This window comes from Ciconia boyciana, chromosome 23, assembly GCF_034638445.1.
Source record: "Ciconia boyciana chromosome 23, ASM3463844v1, whole genome shotgun sequence".
Taxonomy (NCBI): Eukaryota; Metazoa; Chordata; class Aves; order Ciconiiformes; family Ciconiidae; genus Ciconia; species Ciconia boyciana.
In genome coordinates this window covers 5,611,330-5,633,529 of record NC_132956.1, presented here as the reverse complement: position 1 = coordinate 5,633,529, position 22,200 = coordinate 5,611,330, and the positions used below count along the sequence as shown (strand labels likewise).

The following is a 22,200-nucleotide window of genomic DNA, read 5'->3' as shown; positions in this document are numbered from 1 at the left end:
ATTTGTCTACTAAGTGCCCCCTGCCCCATAATCGCTCCTGCCTGGGTGTTCTCTGATCCTGTTGTCCCTTTGCGCAAGTCAGAGGTGTGTAGTGCAACTGACTGGCTGTCTGTGTTTTCAGGATATCCCACCTGTAAAGAGAAGGTGAAGAGGAGGCCTGGTGGCCGGTCAGAAGTGATATACAACTATGTTCAACGGCCATTCATCCAGATGTCATGGGAAAAGGAAGAGGGCAAAAGCCGTCACGTTGATTTCCAGTGCGTTCGGAGCAAATCTCTAACAAACCTGGTCGCTGTGGGTGATGACGTTTCAGAGGACCATGAGGTTATAATGCATCACCCCCCACAAGTAGATGAACTCGACAGGCTAAACGCACCCTTCTCCCAAATGGCTGTTAACGATCTACCAGATTAGTCGCAGCTCAGGGTGGATAGTCCTGCTTGATGTGAGAATGTCTCAGCATAGTTTCATCCCAGGTGATGGAACACAGACTCCTGCAAGGTGCTTTGTCCTTGTTCATGCTCTTACTACATTGTCATATTTCAAGCACGTTAATAAAGAGCCACACTCCATAGTCTAATTGTGCAATCAAAAGCAACGTCTCCTCAAACAAAGAGAAATGATGCTGTTTGTTTCTACTACAAAGGCTTCCAGACCAGTGGGTGCTGAATATTTTACCTAAACTTCTAAAAGAAGAGCAGAAGTATTTAGAAACGTCTTGTTTGACATGAGAGAGGAAATTCTGGGCCTGTCAAGACAAAGCTTTCCTTTACCGTTAGGCACTTAGCTTTGCTTTTGTGATAATCAGTTACAAAGGACCCAACATCAAAGCAGGACAGATGATACTCTTTCATCAACCAGCAGAAATGTAGCACAGTTGTGACAGCAAAATACTGAGTGAGTGCATGTGAGCAAAATACTGAGGAATCTGTTTACACTGCCACCTGGCTTTGCATCCAGCATGTTGTACTGCTGTTCTAAGGAAGGATGAACTAGTTTAATAAGAAGCATATGCCTGTTCACAGGAATTTCCCATATATATTTCTCCGTAAGATGGAATCACTGTTTTTAGGGCTGTTGTCTGTTAAGTTCAGTAAAACAAGTAGATCATGCTGAAGGAAAAAGCCAAAAAGAAGAGACTGTACTTGATATTTTACCAACAAAGTAAATCTGTTTAGTAGCCTGATTGATAGATGTAAGAAGCTTTCTAGATGTGATTGTGCATGCTAAAGACTTTCAGTTGTCTCCTCCATCCCACTGCTAAGACGAAAAAAGCCAGTGGAGGGGCTCCCAGTACAGACAGTTTACTACCTGAATAAAATCCTTGGTCTCATCAACCTTAGTCAGTCAAAATTTCTGTAGACTCTCCCAGAAGCATTCTACTATTGCAGCTTTAAAAGGCCAGCTGCTTTCTTCCCAATTTGGAATTGGCTGGACCATTTTGCTGTCAGGCAGGTAAGAAATACCAATAGTAAACCAGCCTTCGGTAGAGAAAAATACATGTACGTAGGAACAACTTTTCTTTGCTGCTCTGAATACGTAATCCTAGTCTGTGGTTAAGGCTCTGTTCATTTTGGATTCAGGGCCAACAAAGCTGCGACTACAGGTATAGACACACTCCAGGCTGGTTTAGCTCAGTTATATTAGAGCCTAGCTGGTCCTGTTCCTGCAGTATGGAGTTCCCTGTAGGCTTGCTTAACCCCCTGATTAGCAGAGAGTTCAGTACTGCCACAACCAAGCTGCACATCAACCACAACAGGCCTGCCTTACAAAGCTGTCATTTCTGACGGCTGTGTAGAGGTTTTACGTACCCAAAGCGGAGTACTTAAACATGGTGCTGGTGCAAAGAAAAGCTGAAACCCATTCAAAAAGAAAGAGAGGGAGAGAGGTCTCTTGCAAAGTTGTTAAGTTCAGGTCAGTTCTGCTCTTGCAATTGACTGCTGTTGAAACCTGTACCACTTACGCATTGAGTTACCTGGTCATACTTGGCAAAATAGAGGTAGGTACAAGTCTGCCCCTAGCAGGTTTAATCCTTTGTTGTCAGGGTTGCATCATCAAGCAAATTTTTATTATTCTCCATCTGTCTGCAAAGTGTATGGTAGATTTAGCATTGAAGATTGCTGTTACTGTTTGCTGCTAAGGATGTTTGGTTTTTTTCAGTGTAAGTAACATGACAATATCAAGCACAAATTTTCTTGAAGGTTTATGAGCGTCATTTTAGTTACAAGTAACAAAATCTCTGCCAAGGCATATACTTGCTGATATATTTAGTTCCCATTTGTATGGATACAGGTTCCATTCTTTGCAGTGTTTCTGTTCTTAGCTTCTTTCCTAAGTGCAGCAAATAGATTTCTTCTTTTTATAAGTGCCTATGGGAAGATTTCCAAAAGTGCTTCAGGACCTCCTGAGAGTCCCAGGGGTTCAGATGCCCGGGTCCACCTGACTACTTCTGAAAAATCCTCCCTGCATGTCATTGGATCGGTATAGAGAAGTGTCCTTCAGTATCTGCACAGAGATGGCATGCAATCACTTTCCATTATTGCTCTAGATTAATTTCTATTTTTGTAGTAGAGAAAGGAAGACATATGGACCATTAACCTTCCAGCTAAGGGCCAGACCAAACCCATTACCTGCCTTGGTAACGAGCCCTTCCCACAAGTCAAGCAAAGGCACTGGTGAGACTGTCTGCCCAGCAATGATGGAGCTTGCCCGCAGGCCCTATGGATTTTTTTTGTGTGTGTATATTTATTTTTACAGCAGTGTAAGTTTTAAGTAAATGTGTATTGGTATTGACCAGCTGACTTGGAATTGGCATTTACACATGTTCTGCTCTAAGGACTCAAATGTGCATGTTCTTGAGCACTACCCTACAGGACTGTGTCAAGGCATCAGACGCCAACAGCACCTTACGGGATCTGACAGCTAAGTACCACATTCAGCCAAAACAGACCCCACCAGCGTCCGTCCCTGAGCCGAGTGTCAGCTAGGCTGCTTGAAGGATTTGGCCATTTTATTAGAACTAGTGGCCCCAGGCACTTAACTGCAACAGGCCATTGCCTGAGGATTAGACTGTTAATGCCTTGTAGGAACTTGTTGGTACTGTGTGTAATCAATTTGGACCTTCAGCATGGGATGGAGGTATCCAGCTTCTGTGATTTCCATGCAGTTTTTATTACTCCAAAAAGCCACTGTACTCCAGTTATTAAACTCCAGTAAAAAGCCACTGTCCCAAGTAATTAAAGATGAATTTTGGATTTTGTTTTTTGTTTTTTTTTAGTAGAGTGAGTTTCATTAGAACACTAAATCAAATTGAAAAAGCGTGCATTTGCTTTTCCTCCTCTCTCGGTTGCCTACTATTCAGGTACAAGGTCAAGTTTTGTCTTACTCTAGATATACTGAAGTATTACCTGTGGTGTGTATGAACTACAGCTGTATGGTTTCTTTTCTGTATTAAAGTATAAATTATATGTGGCTTGTTTGGCTCTTTTAAAAATTGTTTTAAATGTGGAGTAGACAAATGGGCAGGGGATAGATTGCTAGAAGGTTTTGTTTCCTTGCTTCATAAGGTAAGTGTAGCTTGTGACCCCAAAGTCTTAGAAGTAGTTTTGCATCAGACAGAGCCTGGTTGATTCGGCAGGGACCTCGTGCCGCAGGTGCACACAAGTGTTACTACCACTTGTGCTGAGGGGACCTTAAAGTTTAGCAACTCATGGCAGTGATGTTCTAAAAGCAGCACATAGCACAGGTATGAGACAACACTACTTAACCCACAAACTACGCAGCATCTATAACAGGCCCTAGTGCTATTTTTGGTTAGTATGCTGTGAAAGATGCTCTCCCCTTCTACCTACTTCTGTCTTTGGAAGAAAACGGCTTTGGAGCAGGTCTGGCTTTTATTTTCATCTTCAGTGTTGGATGTATTTCAAGGGTTTTCTGGATGAAGCTTAAGAAAGGCGTTAAGGCGTTCCACTTTGTGAACAAGGTGGAATTGAGTGGAATTACGGAAGTGATAACAGGAACTTGTACTCAACAAGTGGAGCTGTTGCAAATGTCAAGCAATGAAATAAGAACTGCAAGTTGATTTTGGCATGTTACAAACAGGTAGAAAAAAAATGAAGGGTCATAGCTGCTTCCAATGCCACTTGCTCACTGCTTATTATCCCTTTTAAAAATAGAAAGGGGAAAAGATTAAAAACAACTTGCCCTGAAGTTTCAAACTGAAGTGACATTTACACAATGCAGACACCTAGGCATGAGTAAGGCCAGGGTCATCCACCCTTGCCAGGAGGCAATTCTGCCAGAAAGGTTTAATTCTTCTGAAGATCAGCACTGTCTTTCACCTTTAATAGGGTGCTCTTTTCTTCATGTCTGCTGTGCAAAATGCAGTCTTCAGCCCATGAGTTACGATTGCATTCTCATACCCAAGCAGTTGATTCTAAAATCAGTTTCAGGTCTGGAAAAAAAAAAACAACCTGGGAGATTCCAGTTTGTAAAAAAACAAAACATGCTAGCAAAATTGTGTTTACTAAGAGGATTTTATTTACACAACACAATGTAAAGATGGCTCCATAAAAAGTTGGCTCCCCCAGCAACACACAATACACCTGCCAAATCTTACAGTGCAATTTAGTAACAGCTTCTAAATATTTACAGAACACTTTTTCAACTTACAGGTTAAGGCAGAGTCAGGGCACAGTGATAAGAAACACTTAGTGCAGTTTTGTGCTAGGCATGATACAGAGGTGAACTGGCAGCATAACTCTTGTTCAGATCCGTTGGAAATTCAGATTGGAATTACTCCTAGAAGTCCAGCAACTGCCTGCAGCTTAAAAAAAAAAGCTAAAAGATACATACAACCTCAACACACAAGCCAGCAGCTAAAAAAAAAAATGTTTGGCTAACATGGGAGATGGAACAGGCATACAAACCTCTTATCTCTTAGCAGTGAAGTATGGATCCTGGAAAGAAGACACTGTACTTTTATTCCCTGTAATAGGAAGCAGGCTTACAATGCACCTGTGATACAAAACCTACCGCTGGAAAGGTGTGTCCAGAGAGGACTATATTCAAAGACATCCAACTTCTACTGAAAGCCAACAGGAGTGAGGTACCCAACTGCTCCTTGTGCCTTTGAAAAACTTCACCTTTAACTCAAAAAGTGAACAATCTGAGGTCTCAGAAGACTTTAAAACACATGCACTAAAAATGCACAATACATATTATTATATAGGGGGTTTTTTCACAGCAAGTTATCACAATGTACAATTGTATAGCTTCATCTTTGGTATTTATAAATAAAAATGCCAGTCCCTTTTAATAAAGGGATAATAATGCAGCTACTCAAAATCATTTATTCCTAATCCACAGCAGCTTTAAAGAATTTCAATTTTTTTTTTTTTTAATTTTAAGGCAGTAACTAAGCTGTTAGGAATTTTAAAAAATGTTTTGATATTAATACCTCTTAGTTTTCCAATGGTTTATAAGGCAACATTTTCAAATGGCTAGAAGAAACTGCAGGATAAGGAGATAGAGCAATCTGAGAAGTTGGTATCAGTCCTTCATAAAAAATAAAAAGGGAGCAGAAGGTGATATTACTGACTAGTTGATAAAAAGCCTGACCCTATAAATCATTGTTAGCCCTTATTCATCTGAGTAAGCCCTACTGACTACAGTGATCCTGGTACTTCTAATTAAGGCTATTTTTGCAATTCAGCTTTGTAGGATCCAACTGATATCTAAACTGCTTATGGCAATTCATTAAACTAGGACACATACAAAAAGCACAAAGGATGGTCAGGGGGAGGATGCTAACAAGTTATCGCCCAGTTTTAGCTACATACGGTGCTTTCAGTCCCCCAGTCAGTCCTTCATGATGGCACTCAGTTCAAAAGACACCTAGGTAAAAATTCCCTAAAAGCACCTATTAAAAAAAATTTCACTACAAACTCATTTTCTTTCATTTCCTAATCTAGAAAGTTAGGACTAAATATAACTGAAAGCCTTCCTTTTACTTTGAAACACCGCTCTAGCTTTGTTTCTAAACAGCTGCTTTTTTGTCTGTGCTATGTAGCTAGTGTTCAGCACCAATAAAAGTTTGCAAGAATCCAAGACAGTTCAAATTGATACATGCTTTTAGAAACCTCATTAAATTTATTTTTTAAAAAAATCTTAATTGCAAATTAAAGACTGGTACCAGGCAGGCCCAAAGGTTAATGCCACCTGCCCCTGGCAGTGCAGAGTTAACTACAAAACAGATGGAAAGCAGAGCTCACGATTATAAAAAGGAATTACCAAAAGCTCAACTGAGGCAGAATCCTCCCTCCCAAAATGCAGTCGTGTTCCAAGAGATGCTTAAGCAAGGAAAGGCACTTGGGGGCTCTCCTGGAGAGCATCCTGATCATAACTGAAAGTACTTTTATCACTTATATTAGGCAATATTCAAAGAGTGGACATGGTGGGTTCCACTGCCCCACAAGCGACCTCATGAGGCACTGTCTCTCTGGAAGACTATGGGGACACATGGTTCAGCCGTGACAGCAAGAGAAGCTCTGTAAGGAAACGCCAGGGAGGCCTCTCATCAAGATTCACAGAAGAATCTGATACTGTTCTGCTCAAAACCAAGAGCAAAAAGGCCACAAAAGATGGTTTCGTCTTTAAACCGATGAACATGCAGATCTTCCAAGTGGCCAAAAGATGGCAGCAGCAGGAACGGGAAGCCTCACAGCTGACCCACCAGTATGCAAGATGCCCACCAATGATCAGGTTAAATGAATTTCCCTCCCTCTCTGCTCTAATTCCAGATCCACCTGCGTAACCCGCTGTAGTTTTTATCATCTGCATTGTTTATAGATCCATCCTTTCATACAGTAACTGAAAACAGTTGGCGCTGGAGGAAGGGGCCCGTTTCTCCTATGACTGTCTAGAAAAGAAAACAATTTTTTAATTTAGAAAAAATATTAAATGGCTTGAGGGTCACTGTCTTAGTACCAAAAGTAAAGTGCACCACAACTGGAGGCCACTGCGACAGAGTTGAGAAATGCTATTAAAGAGGCTTCCAAGTAGCATTATAAAAACCAGCACTACAAACTAAAGTTAAGGCAATACAAGTTGTGTCCTTCTACTAGATCGTTTCCTGGAGAGCTGTCTATCTCAAGCTTTAATTATTGCTTTGTTTCCTCTGTACTGAAGTCCTTAGCCACTGGGAAAACAGTGCTGGCAGAATTGGCAGATTGAGTTTGTCACTTAATGCAGGACTGGCAAAACAGTCCATATAAACATCACGTGCTTTGCAACGTCCAAGTGAAGGCTTGCTCTCATCTCCCGATGGACTGTACAATCTGGCAAAGAATTTAAAAAGAAAACAAACTCTTGCTCCTGAAGCAGCAAGATGTGCTTGTGCAGAGATGATGCAAACATTTTGTGGAATTTTTCAATGGCGCGGAAAGAAAAAATCCTTAGTAACAACGCGGGTGTGTAACAAAACAGGGTCCTGAAGTCTTCTCCAAGAGTTGATAGCCCTCAAGTTTTCTTTAAAAAAAGAAAAAGTTCTTTTATGGGTATAAACCCAAAGTACAGGAACAGAATTCCACCGCTCAGAAGTTGTCCCAGGTAAAGATTTATTACTTTCCTGCTTTCATATAGGATGGTATTGCTCCTCGGGCTGTCAGACCTTCAAAACGCTTGTAGGTGTAATTGATAAAAACCCAGTCTTTGTTCTTGTAGTCAGTCTCTGGATGGTTGCTTGTTGCCACTGATAAGACACAGAAAAATAAAATTACCCTTTGAAGACTGCAAAGTTTATTTTCATACAAAACACTGGATGTGGAGTAGGGGAGAATCCTTCTAAAGAAAGAAATATCGTAAATCTAGGCATTCAGTTTCACTCTTCAACCCGATGGAGCAAATGTGTGAATATGCTTTGACACGTAAATACAAGGATCCTTTAGAGATTTACACCAAAACATATCGTCCCCTTCTGTCCCACCCTCTCCCTACCCCCTATGCTAAGCGTTAGACATGGTAGCAAGAGTTAGCCAATACCAAGAGGTACTCGCAGTGGGATTTGTACTTGCTGGGAGCTCTGCTGCCTCCTAGAGATGCCCTTCCTCAGATGGCTCCCGCATCATTCACAAGTCTGCATCCCATTTCCCGAAACCCAAATTATAGCTTGCGCACCCCTGCGCCTCAAGACTACCAAGGTAACAATTTGATCATGATTAAAAAATAGCCTCTAGTAAGATCCTTGCTCTGACTAACAGGAAAGTTACTATTCTATCAGAGAAGAGGAAGGATTGCTTACATGCAGAATCAAAGCATTTACCTGTGGGTTTAAGGATATCAGATTCTGGAAATTCATCAAAGTTCGAGGTATCATCAATGCTTTTAATTTCTATTGAAATTGCAGCAGGCCTCTCTCTGCCAAGAAGAGCAGTTTCAGTATTAAGATTTCAAAGGCAGAAGAAAGCAGGATTCAGCCACTTTCCATTTCTTAACAGAATCAAAGACTGAAGGTACCTAAGCCTCAGCAAGCTTCAGATAAGGAACAAAATACTGTCTCCCACAGCTAGATGTAATAAATGCCAGTCAAGCTGCTCACTTCTGTTGAACAGGACTAGCTTTAAACAGTCCACAGAGAAGAGCAGCTTGCTTTTCTGCAAAGCATCTTACCTGATATGTTCCCAATCAACCCCTTCAAAGAATGGGTTACTCTTTATTTCCTCCACACCAGATGCACCAATTCTGTGCTCCCATTCACAGCAAAATCTGGGATGGAAGGAAGAATGAAAATGAAGGAAGAATGAAAAACGAAAGCATTCCATCCAGAAATGGAACGACTTTCTGAACTGATACTACGACACTTTCTTAACGTATAAATGGAGAAGGTCAAGAACTCCCACTGCAAAACCAACACACAAAGTTATGCTTAGGAATGTCATGTCAAATGCTACAATTAAGATGTGGTATTCTTTCACAACAGGATAATGTGCCCTTTCTATTTCAGGACCAGGAGAACATATAAAGCCTAAAAAGCTAGACATTTATATTTCCATCCTGAGAATAGGTAAGTGATTGAAAATATAAATGAAAGAGCAAGAGTCAGCATGCACTGGGACACATTTGTATGCTCCAGTGCATACAATGTCAGAACCATTGCTATTGTAAGAAGCTAGCTCTGGCAAAAAGATTAAGTTGCTTCCACAAGAAGCTCACAGACAAAATAAAGAGCAGAAACATTCATATTTTGCCAGACTAGCAGCACTTCCGTGGGAGCTCATATAGGTGAGTCAGGGCTCCACTAAATGACCTCTGAGAGACAAATGTATTTGACGAGGGAGTTCAGCATTTGATGCATGTGCATAACAGAGTATGTAGCTGTCACAAGCATCAGATTTTTTTCATATGAAACAACCTACAAGAGGTGCATAGTACAGTTTGCAAGACAAGAAAATTAGTACAGTATTAAATGGCAAACCATATGGTTGGCACCTTAAAATAAGATCCTTTGCTTTATCAGATATTGGAACTTCTGGAGGAAATGTGAGAGTCTCTTTCCAATTCATTACTTTCTTATATGTTTCTTGAGGAGTCTCAGAACAGAACGGTGGATAACCTGAAAAGAAAGAAAAATACAATCTTGTATAAAGGAAAAATAGTTCCTGTAGTTACTGAAGTCTACAGTGCACCAGAACAAACCTCACAAACCCTGCAAGGAGCGGATGCTTTGAGAACCTGACCCCAAGCACGTAAATAGAGCTGATGTCCTACACCACAATTCCTGCTCAAAACTTGTGCGCTGCCTGTTCCTTACCAATCAACATCTCGTACATGATGACCCCAAGTGACCACCAGTCACAAAGTTTGTTGTATCCGGTCTGCATGAAAACTTCAGGGGCAATGTAATCCGGAGTACCCACAGTAGAAAAAGCCTGGAACAAATACCATCAGTTATGCATCTTTAGAGAAAACTGCCTGATATGGAAGTGGGAACTTATGCAACAACGGTTATTTTGAGGAAGACACCAGATTGTCTCCAAGATCCTTTAGCAAAGTTGTTTAAAGCCTTTATTTCAAGATATGTAGAGACAAAATCAACATGTTCATGTGAAAGAGTCTTAAAATACCATCGGGGAAATGGGGAAAGGTACCGCTGTCTATATACGCCTTGGAATGGGGCATTAGCCCTTTGTTATACTGAAAGTGGCAAGAACTGTTAGTTTTAGCTGGGAGGCATCAGACATCAATGTAAATAATTATGGCAGTGCTATCTCAGGCACATATGTCACCAGCTGTTCAGCAGATGGATGAAGGACAAATTAGAGTCGTTCCTCTTTTTAAGAGAAAAAGCATGAATCTTCTTATTTCGGCATTATTCAGAACTCCGAAATGGATTAATGCCTGTCATTTAAATACGTGTGCCAGCTGAACGCAACAGCTCAGCAGAGAACGTTTCCAAGCAGGTGAAACGTACTTACCAACTGCCGTCTGTTTCTCTTCCAAGTCTCTGCTTTCCTTTTGGAATTCATGTTCTGGAAAGCTAAAGGAGATGGGAATATATGTGACTGCATCCTACTGGTCACCCAACGTACATTTTTACCCCAAAATCATTACACTAAAAATCTCTTTTACGACATCAAAAAAGGTAACCAGGGGCTGGACAGCCAGCCCATTTTGTATCCAGCTGTCCTGGTAAGAGGTTACAGTCCCCAGGTGCTCATCGCTGGCCCCTACGGCCACAGTTTACCACCACAGTGAAGCTGGAGCTATTTGCGGAACCACACCTTAATTCACCTCACTGAAGATAAGCCACATCAGCACAGATGAAGGAGTTAACCTGCCTCAGCCTTGCCTTGCTCAGTTTACCTGGCACAAGCTAAGGGTGCCTGCAATGGCAGATCAGAGCGGTCAGCAGCCTCTGGCTGACAGCGAAGAGCAAAGCGAGGGATGTAACCTTGCAAAGAGACAAAACTGTCAGTACCCAACTGTCAGCAACTTGATAAAATTTTACAAAGCCTTTCATTAGCGATCCATGCTTTCAGTGTTTTTTTAACTCCACGATCAGAGTTATTCCCCTTGAGAAAATTACTGACTACTCAAAGAGACTCACTTATTAATTTCAATAACACATGAGATACAGCTAGCATCTACCAAGTCACACTGAGTTTGCATTCGAGGTTTATTACACATGCAAAGGCAGGCTACAGCAGAGTCTATTTCAAAGACAAACTTCTAGAAATGAAGATGTTTATGTACCTTAAAGTAACTAAAGTTATTTTTATAAATAAGGTCTACAGAAAATCAAAGTTACGCCTCCTGATGCAATGTTGATTATTAGACCCCCCTCTGCAGCCTTCTAACCTTACACTGAAATGAGTTATGTCAGGCACCGACAGCAAGTACACAGATACCCTTCTGAAGCCAAACAACTTACTGAAGTCACTAGGAAGACTATGGTTCAAGTTTCTATAAAATTCTGTTCTGTGGGCTTTCTTTAGTCCAGTACACAGACCAAAATCTGAGAGTTTTACGTGGCCCTAGAAACATTAAAAAAAAACCAAAACAGTATGAGACATTATCATAGCAAATAAAGTTTTCTACTACTTCCCCTCCCTTTATTTTGTATAATAAATAGATGCACTCTTTTTGCATTCCTTGTTTTAGCCTAAGACTGGATGTATACACAGAATCAAGCTATTTATACTTTCATCACTACTCCACAGAGGAAGCCCAGTAGCTATTTACTTCAAGAAACCTTTGCTCCTGCAAGCTCCTGACCACTTCAGAGTGAAAGCAAACGTCTCCAGAGGGAGCTGTAGTCCCTGGATTGTGCGTTGACCCCAATAGCTAAGGAGAAACACCTTAAACTCATGGACTGGATCTGTTCTAGTGCATAAGGTGTGACCGCACCGACTATGTGCAATTTTTAGATGTATATCTAAAATATACATACTTTTCAAAGTCCTAAGTTTATCTACGTCTAGATGTAGGCACACTGAATTACATCAGTAATTCCAACAGTGCATTATTAGCTGGCTAGTGGTAAAGTAGAATTATTTACTGTTGGCAAACTTTTTCCAAACAAGCTAAATTTTAAGCAAACTTGTAGTGAGCAGTAGAAGGATGGTGAAACAATCAAGCTTTCTGCAGACTGCCTCCAATAACCATCTAGAAGCAATCGGGTAGCCTGGCCAGCCTTCAGCAATACATCCTGATTCTGAGGGAGATAATATCTCAGTTTTCAGTCTTACTAATGGAACAGCTACATCCTTTGCATTTGATATGATCATCTACCCAACAGCTGGCAAGCGTGAGCATAACAGATGTGAGACCAAAAGGAAACATCTTTGACTAAGAGGGGAGAACTGAAACTGTGTGTTTTAAACTGCGGCTGAAATAACTAAAAATAGCTTAAACAACTGTCAGAAAAGAGCTCCTAAGTAAGGTATGAATACAGCTGAAGGTGGAGGAAAGGTCTTTCTTGGGCTCGTTTCTTTCCCCCCAGCAATATGGCAGATATGCCCTCAAAAGCTAGAAGGAACAGGGCTAAGAAAGAAGCACCATCTTCTTTCGCAACTGTCAACACCACTTCAGGTCAATATTAAAAATTACAACACCTATTTACTACTACCCAGCCAGTGGTTAGTACATACCTTGCTATCCAGAAGAAGGTTGTCTGGTTTTATGTCTCGATGGATAAAACCCAGCTGATGAATAGAATCAATGGCTAGCACGGTCTCAGCTATATAGAACTGTGTCTCTTCTTCTGTTAGAGTGTCTTTTTTCATCAACAGTGTCATCATATCCCCTAGAAGCCACCCACATATAGCAAAGGTAAATACAAACAAGCACACCAACTCCACTCTCACTAATTTTGAAGACATTTGCAAAGAAAAGGATTAAGCTATTTAAAACCTCAGGAAATCTAAACTGATTTCATATAGAGTAAGAGAGTTCCCCAGCACCTCTGTGACAAACTCTTCTATCTCCCTTTGTATCACTGTATGTGGAAAGACTTGTGCTGTAGTTGCATTAAACTTAGTGAGACAGCTAAATAGCATAAAGATGAAATAGCAGTACAGAAACATCCCTTAAGAGTCAGCTATGGGCTGCCACTCTTCACTACACATCTGAATCACAGACTAAAATAGATACTTTCAGCTACAGAGCTGTTAGAAAAAACAGATTGCATTTGTGCAGTGTCATCTCAGAAAGCATTCTTGTGGTTTCATTAGCCACATATATTACAGGCTTTCAGTATAACTTTCTTCTTAAGTGAATTACAGTAGCATTATCATTCAAACAAACAGCATCATCCTCTGAAAAAGGGACCTTAAAAGTTACTCTTACTGCAAGCCAGCTAAAAGCAAAAGGTTAGAAAGTCAAAAGCTGGTTATGTTATGGATCTATAGCTAGCCAGTGCACAGTAAGGATAAGAACTAGCAGAACATTAAGGCCAAGTTTCAAACATCCGTAGCTAGAAGACCCAAGCAGGGGACCTCGAGCCTGACCCAGAGACCTCAGCACCCTAACTCCTAAAAGCAGAAGGCTTTACAATGACTTGTTTCCTCGCAAAGTGATGTCCAGTACAAACACCACTGGATGGTAACCACGTACACTCTCGTCCCAGACTACATTTGTAATTAAGAAGTTAGAAATCCACAAATAAGAGGAAAGCAGTCTTTTGATTTCAGGTAGTTACCTCCAGGCAGGAACTCCATGATAAGGTAGAGGTTTAGCTTGTCCTGAAAACTATAGAACATTTTCACAACCCACAAACTGTCTGCCTCCACTAGAATGTCCCGCTCTGCACGAATATGACCAACCTGGAGAGACACATATGCGTTTGATTAATTACAAGTCTATGTTTTATTACATGCATTTATTTCACAGACAATTCAAGTATTATATTGAAAAGCATCAAATATCGAAAAGACAGCAGTCAAACTACTGCATGAGGGCAGAAACACCATCAAAACTTCAATAGTTTCACCCCTCAATATTTTTAGGTAATAAAAATAGCATAACATGTTCAAAATCAAATCCAAAAGTCATGCTTCTGACAACAAAAAGGTGAGAAGCTTTCACAGCTATATTTTTCACAGCTATTTTGAAAGCTATAATATAGCTTTCACAGCTGTATTTTTCCAAAATGTTTCTTTTTTCCCCCCCAGTCCGATAAATCGCATTGAACACCAACTCCATTTTACTCCTCAGCATGAAGATCTGAAAGACCCTTTTACATTCTAAAGTTTCCACTGGAAAGTTTATGGGGACTTTTGCCTTTGGACATTTACTCTTGAGTAACTTTTATACTTACTGTGTGACTTTAGCTGCCATACATTGAGACAGATGTAGGAAGGCAAGAGAACACTAACTTCATTCTTTTAAGCAAAAACTCAAGCTAGATAAATTTAAACCACCCTCCTGAACAACAAGGTTCCATACAGAAAGATAACCCACATTTATGTTCTTATTCTTTCAATTCTTATGGCATTTGGGTCCCCTTCAAATCAGAACTGTACAAGTGATATGGGACACTATAAAAGCACTTATCTTAAAACCACTTAGATAACAGACCACTCCAAAACACAATTTATTGCCATGGGAAGATTCAGGAGGAGAAACATATGGTTGATTATAAAACCAGGTTAATCCTATACATAAAATATCTCAATTTTTGACAAAAATGTCTAATAATTAGATCTCTCAAGATCTAGCTCTTCTTGAAACAGTTAGCATGCCCTTCAGATATGGCCTCAGCCTATTCCCACATTTGTACACCACAGCACTAATTTAGCAGTGCCGCATAAAGTTCGTGCGTGGACACACTGTTTGTTTTTTAAACAAGTATTTTCAGAAATGGAAACCAGTTCCTGATTTTATGAACACACACACAGTGCTTCCTAGATTCATCCCAGTGCTGAACAAGAAAGGATTGTCTCAGACCACTGTATTTCCAGAAGTTAAACACGGCTACTTTATGTCTCTCCAAGTCAGAATTCCAGCATTCACATCACTTGATATTTGTATCTGGTTCCATAAATCAGAAAGGCAGTAAAACACCAGTCTTGACATCAATACTGAATCATTTGCACGTGCGTACATGTAACATACATCATCATAAAATGAGGAGGAACAACATAAATCAGACACATAGAACTGTCCTTCTCTTTCACTGGAGAAAGACAAACCTAGTCCTTAGAAAAATGCTCTGCTTCCCCATGTTTTCAAGTAGAAAGTGAGGTCAGTCCTACCTTGCTTCAGACTGAAGAGCCTCTTAGAAAAAAGCATTACAATTGCAGCTTCCATTAAGACTAAGCAAGACGGTAGAGGTTGTCCGAAACACTCTTCTGAGCAGTCAGTTACATACAACAGCCTGTAACTACTACTGTAACCCTATACATATTCCTCAAACATTTGCATTGTTCAAAGGAATGTTAACACAAAAAAAACCCCAAACCACCAAAGACACCCCCAAAACTTGAAAGAGCCCACTATAAGACAGGTCCTTATGAATTCATACGAGATTTTTCTGACCTATTTCCTCGATAAAAAATGAGGAAAACACACCCACATAATTTTTTAGCTAGTAAACCTAGAGCACAGATGCCTACTACTCCTCTCTACACATCGCAATTACCTCCCAAAGTCATCTAAAACATGCACGGTAGCTTTGCTACTCAAGGTGGCTACTCACCTGCTCTTTTTCAAGCATATCAGCTTTACGTAGTATTTTCATTGCATAAACGTGCCCCGTATCTTTCTTCTGGACAAGCCGCACCTAGGAAGTATGCAAAAACTTGAGTCAAATACAGCATTATCACTACAACTCTTGAAAAATTTGGGTATCAAGCCCTTGGCTTCCATTTAATGAAATCATATCAGATTATAAAAACGAAAAGCATTACACAGTGTACAGTAATGGCAAACAAGTTCTGTTCATTCTAAGAGATTAAATCATGGTAACAGATGACACATTGAGCAATCATACACCTAAAGCAGAAGGTCCAAAGCCGCTTTCTCTGAAGAAGGCCACCAGAAGATACTACCGCAAGGGCCCTCCAGCTCTCCCTCCTCCGTAAGGCCAGCCCCGGGAGGTCAGAATTACACTGCCAAACTTGTATTTGGCTTGCTCATCAAGTCCTTTGCAACAGCATTCATGTTCCTTTAAAGCACAGAATGTTTTTAAACCAGCATTTATTAAGCGTAAAGACAGATGCACATGACTTAAGCTAAAAATCAATCTGCGGTTGTTTCAACATTTCTTTTTCACTTGTATAAACTATGCAAGTCTTTAAACGTATTTTTAAACAGCACTGGTATTTGTTAGTCATCTTTTCTGGACTTACCTCTCCAAATGCTCCTCTGCCTATTACTTTTAAAGACTCAAAGTCTTCCAAACCAAGCCTTGTTCTCTTTAGGCGAAGAAACTCTGTTTCCTTTTGTGCATGTGCTGACCTCCTGATTCTTTTCTAGAGTTTAGGAAAAAAAAAAAAAAAAAAAACAGTGAGAATTCTGCAGGTGGGCTCCATAGAGATCACAGCAATTCCAAGTAAAGATCCCAGATCTCCATTTATAAAAGAAAATCACTTGTATTTAACCATTAAGATAATTTTCCCATATTCATTACCTCTTCATCTTTTAAGCCTTCTTCTTCCATCATTTGTTCTAGCTTCTTTTGTCTATAGCAGAGACAAGTTAGAAAAATAAAGGTTGAATCGTTAACGTTGTTTCTCAATCACATGCACGTATCCCACACCTCTGGTCTATGCCTGCTGTGAAAGGAGGACGTAATGCCAGCAAGTAACAAGTCTGAATGATCTACAAGGGAGACTCAGACAGAGATTAATCAGGAGATTAATTCTGAAGAATCTAATATTACAGCTTTACCATTCTAGCCTTGTCCTCTCTAATTTTGACAATCTAAACCTGTCTCAAGTTTCACATCTTATTCAAGTGTATGTTTTCGTTGTATACGAAAGTAGATGGAGGAGATCTGGATTCAATTCTTGTCTCTCTCTTTGACAGCTGAGCAAGTCACTTAAGGCCAGAGCCATAATAAATATTTAAACACCAAAGACTCACTTATTCCAGGGAGAATTGGCTATTTAAACACATCTGTGGATCTGCACTGTCATTTCACTGCATCTCAAACTCATCATATGCAAAATGAGGAAAGTTACTTTATATTTCCTAATACCCGAGATACTCAAAATATTTGTGAAGAGGAAACATGTCTGTACACATTCTCCCCCTTAAAGAATTGGAAATATTTACAGCCTTAGTACAAAATTATTATTTGGGAGAGAAGAAAAAAAGGAAGCAAGACTTCAGAGGGGGGAATGGCTTCAGGGGACATTCGTAACGATTACCCTCCGGGAATGTTTTCCCAACACCAATCATATTAATAGCTGGCTGAACTGGGATTGGTGGTTTGGGGTTTTTTTTCTCTCCATGTGTGTTTTTATTGGTATAACATTACAAACGTACTAAAAAAATCCTTCTCCTTATGCAAGTCATCCTTCGCAAGATCCTCTTCCGGTCTCCTGTGCCACTATGCAGCTGCTGCGACATGATAATATTTTGGGTTATCGCCTCCACAATCAGGCACATTTAAATCGCTTTGCCCTTATTTAAGTACCCAGCGAGCCCTGTCTGGTCATCTCATTTCACACTCAAAACACGGACTCCAGTCGCAAAAGACGACTGCTGCAATATGCAGAATTAAATAGCTCAGCGTGACTGAGCGATGCTGAAATTCCCCCAAATATCCTTAATAGGTCCTATCTGCGCTTCAGTGTACATTTTGTCAACACCATTTAATCTCCAAATTGCACACCCACAGACACATCTACTGTTAAAAAAAAACATGTAACTTGTAAAGTCCAGTATGTTTCTGCAGACAAAAGTCTTCATCCTAAACAGAAAAAAACCTGTCACTGAGATTTTGGGAGTAGACAATAGCGCTCATAATAAAAAGCAAGAGCTATGCAAAGAGAAAGAAAGGAATTAAATCGGTGATGTTTTCTGTTTGGATTAGACCTCAATCTCTCATTACTAATTTGAAGCTTTGAAGAAAATATGTATGCAAGTTAGTATTTATTTCTAAATTGCTTCCTCATTTCTGCAGTTATTGTAGTTAGCAGGCATTCCTCTTGGATCTAGTTAGGTTTCTGGCAGCAAGTCTGCAAGCGAACAAACCCTGAACCTTTTTGAAAATTCTGATTATAGACTACATGGCACGTTGGGAGAACGTCAGAAGTCGCAGTGCTACAACTTTAGGGTTATTCAGCAAATTAGATGGTTCCAGCCAAAGGAAAGTAAAAGTAATACTTCTCAGTTAAATCGCTTGTTGTATTTTGACCAATATATTTAAAGAGATGCCATAGGTTCAGCTAAGTCACAGACAAGAAGTTAAACCTTAAGTGACAGTCCTTACAGCAATCCCTCGCTGTCTTTGAAAAGATTATCTTCCTTTATCAGCTGACTTGATCACACATTATAATCCAAACTGAAACTGATGCTCTAGAATGAGTTTTAAATATTACAACCAGGGACATAAAATGGGAAGAGGCAACAGAACCAAGATAGGCAGGATAAACATCTGTAAACGTTGGCTTTCTACTGCAGAACTGTACTCGAATCATCCCAAGTTAGTTTCTACTTAGAGGCATAATCAAATATATGGGTTTTTTAAAAACTTGATAACAGTCATCTCACTTTTGCATTTGCAAGCACATTTCAATTGGTTGCAGAAGAAACTCAAAAAGCTCCAGCCTAAGCTACCGTGGGATTCAGAAACCCACCAGCTGCCTCTGGGTGCTCGTGCCAAGCCCCATCCAGGTGCCCATCTCGGGAGCTTAGGTACACGCTCAGCAAAGATCGTCTATTTTTGCTTTGGCTTCAGAAAACTAAATGCAGTTAATACATATTTTTGGCTCTTACCCAGTTTGGGAAAGGAAGCAAGGAAGATTTTTACCTCATCTCTCGTTCTTCATGCTGTGCGATGAGATTGCTGTAGAAGTTTTCTAACGTCACCTTTGTCATCGTAACTCGCTCCTTGGTGTGATTACTCATGGACGAGCATGGTGTTGGGCCTGTCATTGCCATGGCTATTAGGAAAGAAAAAGGGAGGAAACATTTAACATTGTAAATGACAAATAACCTTCAAACAGGAGCTGCAATCAATTAAGTGATGCTGAATCACAGAGTTAAGATTTTTAACAACAAACGCTAACAACCCAGTTGTCTAAACTAAGACTAAGTAGGGAAGAGTCTTACAAAATAAAAGGTACAAGTCAAACTTCCTGTTTTGAACATTTTTGATCTGAAAATAAGAGGGAAGGAAACTTAAGAAACGTGATGCTTCAAAAACCACAATTTCAGGCAGTACTGCAAATGTTTATTGCTCCCAATATATTCTATCTTTAATGTTACAAATTCAGAAATATCACACCGAAACATCTAATCCAGAAGCTCCTCTTCCTATGACCCTTGCAGAAATAACTCCATCAGTTGCCTGCTGTCTCTTCTGCTGCAAAATTTATCAAAATCCTGAAAGCCAAGCCAGTAACGGAGCAACTGAGGAAGGAGGAAAAAAAGGCACTTAATTGCTTTTAAGCCCTCTCACTTTTACTAGATGCTGTCACACAGAAATCTGGCAAAATCCAGAGGACCACTGCCTTTGAACGAGCTGTAGTTTAAAAAAAATAATAAAAATAAACAAACCCTAGTGTAAGTACCCTACATTTACATACGGGATTCTCTTAAGAAATAAATATATCAGAGTATGCCACTTCCAACCGGTAGCGCAGTTTCAGGGCATATTTGACAACCCAGCTCCACTTTCTAAAATGCATTAAAATGCAATGATTTCAAGCGTAAAAGCAGCTCAGTCTAGCTCTCCCGGTCACAACGTAACGCACAGTAAGGTAACTGAGTTTTGCAACTCTTACTAGAAATTGCAGACAAATATAGGTTAGACACACACTTCCCGTTTTTAAATGCCTGGGCGCCGGCAACATTTTATGAGTTATTCTTTTCTGTTTACTTTCCGCAGCTCTTTACAAGGCATCATTATTGTGCCTTTGCAAATCGCGTCCTTTACAGACACCAACTATTTTGTTTGCTGCGCTTACAGGCTCGTTCACAGAAAAAATAACAGCGTGGGAGCCGGTAAGAACCTCCAGCTATATGGTTTTTGAGATGGAGTTATGTCTTTACGGAGGAGCAGCTCTGAGTGACACCACACGAGTGATGGGTCACATTCTCCGTACACCTCCGAGGAGATGGCACGCTACATCCCCGCGTGCTGTAAGCAGGCAGGTGTGAAAGCCATGCCTCTGGTTTTCACCTCCTAGAGAACAGAATAGGAAAATTATCTGACAGAAGCAGGTTACAAGGGGGTGCAAATAAAAAAAAGGGAAGAGGAAGACAAGAGAAAGTAACCGGGTGGAAGACAGCAGTGCCAAAGCACCTCTGGGTGCTCAGGTGTCCTTTCTGCGGGGACCGGCGCTCAGAGCCAACCGACCCCTACCCCGGCGACGGGACGGTGACGGGGCAGGATGCTCCCGGCACCCGGGCTCCACCAGAGCCGGGCGGGGGCGAGGCAGCCCCCGGGGGCGGCGGCTCCGCGGCCCTTCGTGCGGCCCTTCGTGCCGCCGCGCTGGCGGAGGGGCCCGGCAGCATCACCGGGAGCGGACAAAAGGGGCCCAAGCCCCCCGGACGCGGGGGAGAGGGGTGCTCCCGCCGCCCCCGGGCCCGCAGCGCGGCCACCCCCGGGGAAGGGACCCGGCCCGCAGCGCCGCCGCTCCCAGCCCCACCGGACCCGGGGGCTTCGGGGGGCCGCCCCCTGCTCCCCCCCGCCCCGGGAGCGGCAAAGGGCCCCGGGGGCAGGGAGGAGGGGCTGCGGAGCACCGGGCGGGGGGGAGCACGGGGGTCGCCATGGCAACGAGGCGGGAGCGGCTTACCGGAGCCCCCCGGGAGGGGGAGCGGCGAGGAGCCCAAGGCGGCGGCGAGGGTCCCGGTGCCGCCAAGCCAGGCGAAGCGACTGCGGAGAGGGGGGGCGCAGCTGGCGGGAGGGAACGGGAACGGGACCGGGGCGACCGGAGCCCCCGCGCCGCTACCGCCGCCCCCCGCACCAACGGCGATCCGGACGGGACAGGCACCCCAGCGACTGCCACGGCACCGCGCATGCGCCACCATCCTCCCGTCACCGCCCTCTGCCCGCGGGGCGGCGCTACCGCGCCCCGCCCTCTCTCGCCAGCGGCGCATGCGCGTAGAGGCTTCGCGCCAGGCCGAGGAGCCCGGGGCGGTGTGGGCTCTGGCGCATGCGCAGTGTGCTCCGGGCCCAGGGAGATGCGGCCGCACCTGAGGGGTGCTGGTGCAGGCCCAGCGATGTCGGGCGTGGTAACATCCACGCGTTTTATTTCAAATCAGCCTTTTTCTCCATTGGGCCCAGCCAGAGGTACTAGCGCTTTAAGGTGTAGGGTGCCAGCCTGCCTGCGGTGCTCCTGCAGGCCTGGGGAGCCCTGTCCTGCTTCTTTCCCTCCTCTGCGTAATGGCACTGTGGCCTGCAGCTTCACAGCGCGCGGCCTCGCCTCGCCATCCAGCCCACGGTTGAGGGGAGGTTGGCTTTTCCCCATCCCCACAGGGTTGATAGGCATCAGGTCACCGTGTGGTGACCACAGGGGTGAGATGTACCCAGGGAGAGGTGCCACCAAGACTGCAGTGGTCACCTCAGCCTCCCAGGAGGAGCTCAGGAAACAGTCCCTCAGCCCAAGAGGAAGCCTCATCTGCAAGGGTAGACGGACTGATCCACAGAGCGTGCCGAGTGGGACGCAGCGATTTCCAAGAGGTTTGGGCTTTTCATAGGTCCCCTCAGTTTCACCCCCCGGCTCTGAAGTCTGGCACAGCCCAGAGATGGGCTCAGGGGAGGAAGGGCTCCCACGTCCCAGCTCAGCAAACTGCTTCTTTGGGCAGTATAACCCTTTTGCATCTCAGCCCTCTTCTGCTCTTCAAGAACATCTGAAACCATCTGTTTCAGTAATGGTTTGATTGGGCTTGGGAACCTACTGGGGAGCTCTGAGGAATGGCATGATGAAAGAAATGTGATTCCACACTCATCCCAAATGTGTGGGGATACTAGCAAAAGAGGATTTTGCTTCATCTTATTTACATTTCTACAAAAAAAGCAAGTGCAAT

At 42.4% G+C, this 22,200-nt stretch overlaps 2 protein-coding genes across 7 annotated transcripts in view; one reads left to right on the top strand and one right to left on the bottom strand.

Moving 5' to 3' along the window:
* Positions 1 to 3,467, top strand: part of KCTD20 (potassium channel tetramerization domain containing 20) — a 30,551-nt gene extending 27,084 nt beyond the window's left edge. For all 6 annotated transcript variants that reach the window (XM_072844995.1, XM_072844997.1, XM_072844996.1 and 3 more), the window contains one exon: positions 122 to 3,467. In XM_072844995.1, the coding sequence (XP_072701096.1) occupies positions 122 to 414 (293 nt within the window). In that variant the 3' untranslated portion in view covers positions 415 to 3,467. The remainder of the gene's footprint in view (positions 1 to 121) is intronic.
* STK38 (serine/threonine kinase 38) lies at positions 3,255 to 21,204 on the bottom strand. The gene is made up of 14 exons (XM_072844992.1): positions 20,967 to 21,204; positions 18,977 to 19,109; positions 16,628 to 16,679; positions 16,347 to 16,469; positions 15,695 to 15,778; positions 13,697 to 13,820; positions 12,648 to 12,802; positions 11,429 to 11,531; positions 10,473 to 10,534; positions 9,809 to 9,926; positions 9,487 to 9,610; positions 8,668 to 8,763; positions 8,321 to 8,415; positions 3,255 to 7,750 (listed from the first exon to the last, which is right to left on the bottom strand). Exons 1-14 carry the CDS (start codon positions 21,199 to 21,201, stop codon positions 7,620 to 7,622), a joined length of 1,635 nt encoding a protein of 544 aa, XP_072701093.1. The 5' UTR covers positions 21,202 to 21,204; the 3' UTR covers positions 3,255 to 7,619.
* Between the last annotated feature and the right edge of the window lie 996 nt (positions 21,205 to 22,200).